Source organism: Gavialis gangeticus, unplaced genomic scaffold (genome assembly GCF_001723915.1).
Source record: "Gavialis gangeticus isolate Ggan-Ray unplaced genomic scaffold, GavGan_comp1, whole genome shotgun sequence".
In the NCBI taxonomy this organism is placed as follows: Eukaryota; Metazoa; Chordata; order Crocodylia; family Gavialidae; genus Gavialis; species Gavialis gangeticus.
Genome location: NW_017729022.1, coordinates 174,179,488 through 174,187,913, shown reverse-complemented (window position 1 = coordinate 174,187,913; position 8,426 = coordinate 174,179,488). Strand labels below are relative to the sequence as shown.

Below are 8,426 nucleotides of genomic sequence, written 5' to 3'. Positions count from 1 at the left end.
CCCCCCCAAAATAATCTTTCTACAGGGGCCTATCTCATTATGGACTGTTAGACTGGGTAGTTCATTGAGCAGTGGTTCTCAACCAGGGTGCTGCGAGACCCTTCATCTGAGGGTGCTGTGACACAGGAGCCACCATCATGGTGGTAGCAGCCAAGTAAACTGCCACGAATGCAGGGCTTCAGCATTATGTGTTTTAACTTTCAAGTAGGAAGAAGAGCTACATTATGCTGTAGCCCTTCCCAGTCTGGCCTGACCCACACCATCCCAGCAGTGAAGGTGTGCAGGACAGTTTCACCTGTCCTGTGCACCTTTGTTTCCAGGAGATGGCATACTGCTGGAACTGACAGACAGACAGCAGTTTCTAGCTAGTGTCCTGCTTTTCAAAAGGCTGAACTCTGGATTCTCTTAAAATGCAAAATCTTGCCACCTTCCACTTAGAAATGTTCTGATCCAGTACATGCATGAACAGTTGCTTACAGGAGAGAAGCTACTTACCTGTAGTAACTGGAATTCCAGATGTAGTGCTGTGTTTGTGTGTTTATTTTGTGACCTCCTGCTTTGGAGGCCTATCAGTTGAACTCTGAACTGAGCAGTGGGTTGACTAATTCTTCTTCTTTTTAATGCCCTCTGTGCTGTCATGTTAGGATCATAGGGTCATGTTGTTATATATGGATGATGCATCTGCATAGCACTAGTACAGTAGTTTTGAGTTTGAGATAAGTAACTTTTATTTTATAATGCAGAATTTCTGGAAGAGTAAAACGTGTATTGCAATAAGTAATTCTTGTTCAGTGAGTCATCTAGGAGTTAATCAAATCCTAAGCATTTCTAACAATACCAGTCTTTATAAGAGGCTAATATAGCTGTTCTCTTGATGTTTGTTATGCTTATGATCTCCCCATTCAGTCTGATTTTTTTCATTAACTTCCCAAAACTTTTCAGGACTGACCTATTGAGTTGATTCCCCACTGGCTAACAGGAATTGTAATAAGCTCAAAGAGTCTCTGATGGCATGGTGGTGTCTTTCCTTTTGTTGGAGCGACCAAATCTTTGCTGAGAGCCAGCACAAATCTGTGCCAGTCCCATCTCAGTAAGGCTTGTGATGATGTTAGGCCTTATTCTGCTTGCAGTGAATCCACTGCCTAGGCCTTGAACCTCAACCCATAGCTTATTTTCTAAAGCTGCCCCCTACTGCAGTTCTTCTCTGGCTTCTAAGCTTCAGACAAACTTGAAAGAAAATTTCTCTTTAAAGAAGATATTGTAAACCCACAAACTGGCAGGGGATTTAATGCTGTCCTCAAGTACTTCTGACTTCTAAAGTCATGACTAGATTTCCGGCTGGACACATTCCAGAAAGCTAATAAGTCCACTAATGTGTCGCTGGTGGGTATAAAGCTTTTCAAAGCAAGTATCAACTAAGGCTTTTTCATGAGCAAAATTACTATAGGAGTTAGCTGAAGCATGAAACATTGCTGCAGTTAGATGTAAGCTCCCAGGTTGGAGAAAAATGTTGGCCTAAATTCTTAGAAGTTTCTCTCAAGAGCTGCTGTCATGGGAAAGGGACAGAACTCTCAAAGATTTTTTTTTTTTTCTTCCTTGCTTTTACTTGATTGAATATTTCTAATTGTAGGCAGCCTTGCAGAAACAGCAGGAGGCAGCAATAGCCGCAGCAGCAGCAGCAGCAGGGGCTTCTATCAGTACCATGTCAAAGGTGAATGCAGCTACCCCTGGGGAAGTTCCATCTGTTAATGGACAAGCCAATGCACATACGGACAGCCCTGAAAAAGAGCTGGATGCAGATGGTTTGGAAGAAGCACTGGAGAATGGACCAAAAGGTACAAGTGCAACTAGATTCTTTTTTAAAGCTGCCAAGAGCACAAGGCGTTCATGAGAATCATGTCCGTCTTGGCTGTGGCTTTCTGGTTACTGCACTTTGCTTGCCATGCAAGAGTTCAAGTTAATTCGTGGGCTCAGTCTCTTCCTCTCCAAAGGCAACAGGACCTGGTTGTAGAGACTAAACTATCAGCTCTTAAGGGAACAAGATCTCTGTTCAGCAGCTAATGTACCTAAACTGTGAGGAGGGTTGGATAGGATCTAGAGCCTCAGCCTCTCCTCTTGGACTAAAGTGTATGGCCTTGTAGCAGTGCATAAGAGAGCAGGTAGGATGAGGCCAGTTCTCTTTCTGGTCTTGCCTGTGTATGAGCTGTGTTCAGAAGCTGACTCCTGTTTTACCCTGCACAAGTTCTTGAAAACTGTTAGCAAAAAACAAAAGGAATGTATGCAGTCCCTTGTGGGAAACAGTTCTAGTGACTAGCTGTCAGTATACCCTGTCATGTATTTAGGAGCTACGTTTCAAGGATTTGTTTCAAGGGGTTTAAGTAATCTTGAGTAGGTGTCACAGAATCAGCCCCTGCATGAGTCCTTTCCTTTGATTATGGCATATTAGAGTGTACTGAACCCTGATGTCTTGAAAAGAACTCTTTCCTTCTTGGTCTTGAGTAAATGTGTGTTATGCATTTTAAAAAAACAAACAAACCTTGTCAGACAGCCTAGGTATGCAAAATAAGGAAAAATCTCTCAGCTAAGTGAATGGGTCTGAATAGTGGTTTTTGTAAAGTGAGTTTCGTGGGAGTTTGTCAAACCTCTGTTATGAGAGCTTTGCTTTGTTGCATGAATGATCTAGTTTGGAAGTAGTCAGTCTTGTTCTGTCTGAACTATATGGGGCACTGTTTTATTAGAGTGGCATATTAAATGATATTAATATCTGTATCTTCTTGGGTAAATTGTTTAACTGCCTTCCTCTTTTTTTAGAATCTGTTCCAGTGATTGCAGCTCCATCCATGTGGACACGGCCCCAAATAAAAGACTTCAAGGAGAAGATCCGACAGGATGCAGACTCTGTGATCACTGTCGGGCGAGGAGAAGTGGTTACTGTTAGAGTCCCCACTCATGAAGAGGGGTCGTATCTCTTCTGGGAATTTGCTACAGACAATTATGACATTGGTTTTGGGGTATATTTTGAATGGACAGACTCCCCTAACACTGCAGTCAGCGTGCATGTCAGTGAATCCAGTGACGATGAGGATGAAGATGAAGGTACACTTGCTTTATTTTATGTACCCTCTTGTTGATGCAAGAGCTTAGCCAACTGAGAATGTATTATAGTCTCTCATGGCTGATCTCCCAGGTGGTAGCACATAGAAGTTTGCTACACTGTGCATAGCAGCTGTCCAGCTGGTAACCCTCTAGAAACAATTTAGTCCATTTTGAATTGGACTCAAAGCTGTTTTAGGTCCTCTACCTACCCAAAGCCAGTTTCAGACAATGCATGAAATTGGCTTCCAGGGTTATCTATTCCATTGTCCCGCTTTTGACTTAGTGGTTGTCTTATCTGCTGGTGCTGTGTCCAGATGCAAAAGACTTCAGGAACAGGACCTCCACTTTCCTTATGTTCTTCCATAGGATTGATTGAAATCAGTGATCTAGGGATGAAGGGGTTTGTGTATGGTTGGTACTTGTACTTGCTGAACAGGCCTAAATCTGGCACTTTCGATAAACTTTCCAGGCAAGAAATTCCTCTGTGTTCTGGCTGCTGGCAGATGTTAATTTAAACATTTGATTGCAACTTGAGAGGTTTTATCTTGCATCTGCAAAAAATGCACAGTCTCACATGCCAGATGTGCATGGGATAATATACAACTTTTGGTATCTGGGATAAAATTCCTCGGGTCCCAGTATGTGACTGCTGGTATGTGGAGAGCCCTACACAGGGACTGGTTCCTGATGCTCTGCTTCCCATGGTGCCCTTTCATTTTGCTGGCACCCAGACATGTAAAAGTGCACTGTGCAGCCTGACAAGGGGAGAACTAGTTTCAGCAGTTTGAATCTATACAGATGTGCCCATGTAATCTGGGCACAAGGGACACTTGCATGTTGCATGCCACATGATCAAAGTTAAGTGCAGTTGTAAACCAGCCACAAAGATGTTACACATTTAATGTTGAACATCTCTGGGGCCTCCTTGCCATTTTATTTCATCATAAAATTCTTGCACATGTGGCATATGGTAATTTTATTGTGCAATTAATGCATTTTGAGCAATACATGTAATGTCTGCCAAGGGCCTCCAGAACCCCTCAGCATTTCCTTCTCTTCCTGCCCACCACATTGCTTCAAGCATTCTAGCCAAAGGCTTGGCCTCGACTCCGTTTTCTCAGCCAAAGGGGAATTTGGCATGTCATCATAAGCTTTTGACCCAGGCAGACATCTTCTGGTCCACTAAATTGCTAAGCCAACTCTGTGTATGCAGTACACTGTCTAAAATTACACACAAGGATTCACTTTGAGGTGCAAATCTTTTGCCTGGGGAAGGAAATTGTGCCCTACAGTGTTTACTACAGAATGAGGCAAAGGGACTTTTTAGTCATGTAGTTGAGTCTTTAGGTTATGCCTCCCCACGTTAACACCAGCTGTTATACAGCTTATGACCATAGTTCGACTAGCTGATCTGCTTTTACTATTCATTCAGCAGTCAGCTGAGTTTAATGGAAGCTGTAGGTTCTCAACACATTTGAAGATGAGGCCATAAATGCAGGAATGTCTAACATCAAAACCCTACAACTATAATCGGAGTATATGATTTGAAGAATGTTTGGATTGAACTGTGGTGCATTTACCCTTCTTATAACATCAGTTGCCATTTGCTACTTTTCCTTAAAATGGATAAAATGCCTGAGGATAGAAAAAACAATTTTCTGTTGCTTCCTCTTAGAAATCGGTTGCAATTTGATTGACTGCATCAGTAATTCAGTTAAAGTGCCGTCTTTAACTATAAAGGCAGAGGATGTTCTAAAACTCTATAACAATGCTAACTATATATTATATAGCAGTATTACAGTACTATTAGTGACTGGCCACATGGCAATTAGTTACAGCACTTGATCAGAATACTTAAGAGGTTGCTTAGTGAGGGACATTGTAGCTGTCCTGTGCTGACTGGCTAACTGTAGCAGAGTATAACAAAATTATCATCTGTCCTCAAATCCTTACCCTGAATGTATAGTCAAACAGTTTCAAACCCCCTTCTCCCACCAAATTCTTCTTTTTTGGTTAAAGGAGTAAATTTGCGTATGTGTGGTCCCTGATAAACTTGAGAAAATTGACTCATCAAAATTAGATTTTATTCTTATTTTACTCAAAATATTGTCCTCAATTGACTGCTATTAAACTTTTTCTCCTTACAGAAAATGCTAGCAATGAAGAAAAAGCCAAAAAGAACGCCAACAAGCCTCAACTAGATGAAATTGTGCCTGTGTACAGAAGAGACTGTCATGAAGAAGTCTATGCTGGCAGCCACCAGTACCCAGGGAGAGGAGTCTATCTCCTTAAATTTGACAACTCCTATTCATTATGGAGGTCAAAAACAGTTTACTACAGAGTCTATTACACTAGATAAAGATGTTACAGTGTCAGAGGCTGGGGCTGTGCAGAAGATGTCATTTTATTTGGAATTTTCTTCAGTCAGATCTTTTGAGTCTGTTTTTACCCCAACTGTATCTATACGGTTTGTGTGAACTTTAAACATTAGAAGCTGGGATCTTCCTGTTGCATGACACTAATGCATATTGCATTAGGGCTTAACATAGGATGGCCCAGCCCTTTCTGGCATCGAGGGGTTAATCATTGAAAACATTGGCTCCTGTGCTCAGATAGGCCACACACACTGCATTGGTAAAACTTCTCAACTGTTACATACACGTGCATTTGGGTGGTGGCTGGTATGGTGGTACCTAGTCTGTATGCTTTGGATAACTTAATTCTTTTTGAGGGTCCCATCATTTAATAGGCAGGATCAAAAAAAAATAAGCAAATTGCATTGTAGCAAGTCTCAAAACTGTATTTGAATGTCAGAATTTTACACCATTAAACTTGAAACTTTAGTGGATGCAGTTTAGAAAACAGTTGTCTTGCTTCTGTCTTCATGCAAGAGGTAACTTATGGTCAATCTCTTAAAAAAATGTAGTGAATAAAGTAAAAATGAACAGCAATTGTCTCCAGTGGGGCTCCATAGCCCAAGTCAATACGATGGTGAAGTCATGTTTTTCTAGGAAGCCTCTTGTCTGTCTTCTGATCTTGAAGACTTAATCTGGACAGTGGTCAGCAATGAGATGTGTAACTCTCTAGGGACAAATAGAAATTTTCTTTTCTCTACCCATGGTTAAATCTAGGTCTCACTTCTGGATTGGATTCTGGTTTGGCACCTAGTTCCTGCCTTGTTTTCTGTTGTGGTTCTGTTAAGTAGGCTTCACACTGAAACCAGTTTTCTGCACAACTTGTAAGTCCTGCTTTGTGGGGGGAGGGGTTTGGCTTGGTTTTTTTAACCTAAATTGCATTAGCAAACTGTATGGATTAATGTTGCACTAATTACGGAAATCACTGCCAGGAACAACCTGCTTTCATTTTAATCTGGTAGTATTTGTGTGCAAACTCTGCTTCAATTCTCATATGTAATTATGTTTTGCAGGGGAATGCACCTGCAGATAGTAAATATGGTAGCTTTAATCTGCATAACGTTTTAGGTACCATTGAAGGTTCTTCATAGATTTTGCTTAGAAAAATGCAGATAGCTATCTGGTGTGTATTTGCAGTAACAATCCATGTTTTGTATGGAGCCCTGTTTCCAAAGGGTGAGGTAGAGTAGAGCTAGTGCAACACTGACTTATGTAAGTGCATTCTGTAGGTGTAATGCACTCGGTTACTGAATATATTTTTGATTAATTTTGGATCTCTTTTGAATCACTTCTAGCAGTAGGATTTCCATCGATTAGCTGCAGCTTGTACAGTTCCATACCCATGGGAATGTTGGCATTTGGTGGGGGAGTTTTTGTACATACCCATTCCTTTTACTTTCTCATACCAACTATGGAGAAACTTCTCCTAAAGTACTCTGTCTTGCATTTGGTTCAGCCACACCATACCAGCTTATAGCTAGTTAGTGCTGCTCTATCCAAAAGACCTGTAAAATGTTCTGCTCATGTACATACAGTATATAAACCATGGAGTTAGAAAGTACCTTGCTTTTAAGAAAAACTGTATTTAAAATGTAAACAAGACTTTAAAAAGGCAGGCACTAATATATTTCTTCCAGTCCTCACTTTAGATTATTTCGTCCATACAAAAAAAAATGTTAAGATGACTCTTTTGTCTAAAAATAATTGTTCTTGGGAGCGGTGTTTGTCGCTTTAAATGGCAGCAATTACTGTCGCGTGTTGGATGTTAGAACTTTTCAGTTTCCAAACTTTTTTATTGCCTCTGGCTGCTGATTAGTACAGTACAAGTGCGATTTCAAAATACCTTGGAATAATATATTTAATCTTAATTAAAATACATTTATCTGTAATCTGTTGGCTTTTTATTAAGATGGAAATTTTCTTCATTATCACATCTTCCTTGACAGCTGCATAGGTAACAGTAATTTTTCAAAACTGTCTTTTTCTTATAAAGATACAGGATAAAACCACCAACAGTTAGCACCGGCCTAGTGAAGGGGCACTTAGAGGGGCTGGATGTGTTCAGATCGGCAGGCCCAGATGACTTTCATCCAAGGGTGCTGAAGAAATTGGCCGGTGTCATAGCTGAGCCACTGGCACGACTGTTTGAGCACTCATGGTGCTCAGGACAGGGCCCAGAGGACTGGAAAAGGGCCAATGTGGTTCCTATTTTCAAGAAGGGGAGAAAAGACTATCTGTGTAACTAAGCCAGTTAGTCTCACCTCTATCCTCAGGAAAACCTTTGAAAAAATTAAGGACCACATTTGTGGGAGTCCAGCAGGAGAAATAATGCTGAAGGGTAACCAGCATAGATTCATAGCAGGTAGATGCTGCCTGACTAACCTTGTTTCTTTTTATGATCAGGTCACCAAATGCTTAGATGAAAGGATTGAAGTAGATGTCATTTACTTGGATTTCAGAAAGGTCTTCGATATGGTGTCTCATCCCTTTTTTATAAATAAAACTATAAGTGGCTGTGTTGTAGATGGTTACATGGTCAGGTGGGTGGCAAATTGGCTTATGGCACACACCCAGAGAGTGGTGGTGCACGGGTTGGTATAGACCTAGAAAGATGTGAGCAGTGGAGTGTATCAAGGTTTGGTCCTTGGACCAGTGCTGCTCAATATCTTCATTAGTGACTTGGATGAGAGCGTGGAGAGTACTCTGTTCAAACTTGCAGATGACACCAAATTATGGGACAAAGTAAATACACTGGGGGAAGGAAAGGAATCAGGAGGATTTGGACAGGTTGGAAAAGTGGGCAGAGTGGAATAGGATGCAGTTTGACAAAGATAAGTGCAAAGTGTTGCATAGCACTAGGGAGAAAGAATCAACAATGCACTCACAGACTGGGGAATGACTTTCTAAGCAGCACAG

At 41.1% G+C, this 8,426-nt stretch overlaps 1 protein-coding gene across 1 annotated transcript in view; it reads left to right on the top strand.

Annotated features, from left to right (window-relative positions):
- Positions 1–7,399, top strand: part of ACBD3 (acyl-CoA binding domain containing 3) — a 34,575-nt gene extending 27,176 nt beyond the window's left edge. The window contains exons 6-8 of the mRNA XM_019516542.1: positions 1,631–1,835; positions 2,812–3,096; positions 5,244–7,399. Of these exons, the coding sequence (XP_019372087.1) occupies positions 1,631–1,835; positions 2,812–3,096; positions 5,244–5,455 (702 nt within the window). The 3' untranslated portion in view covers positions 5,456–7,399. The remainder of the gene's footprint in view (positions 1–1,630; positions 1,836–2,811; positions 3,097–5,243) is intronic.
- Positions 7,400–8,426: the final 1,027 nt, after the last annotated feature.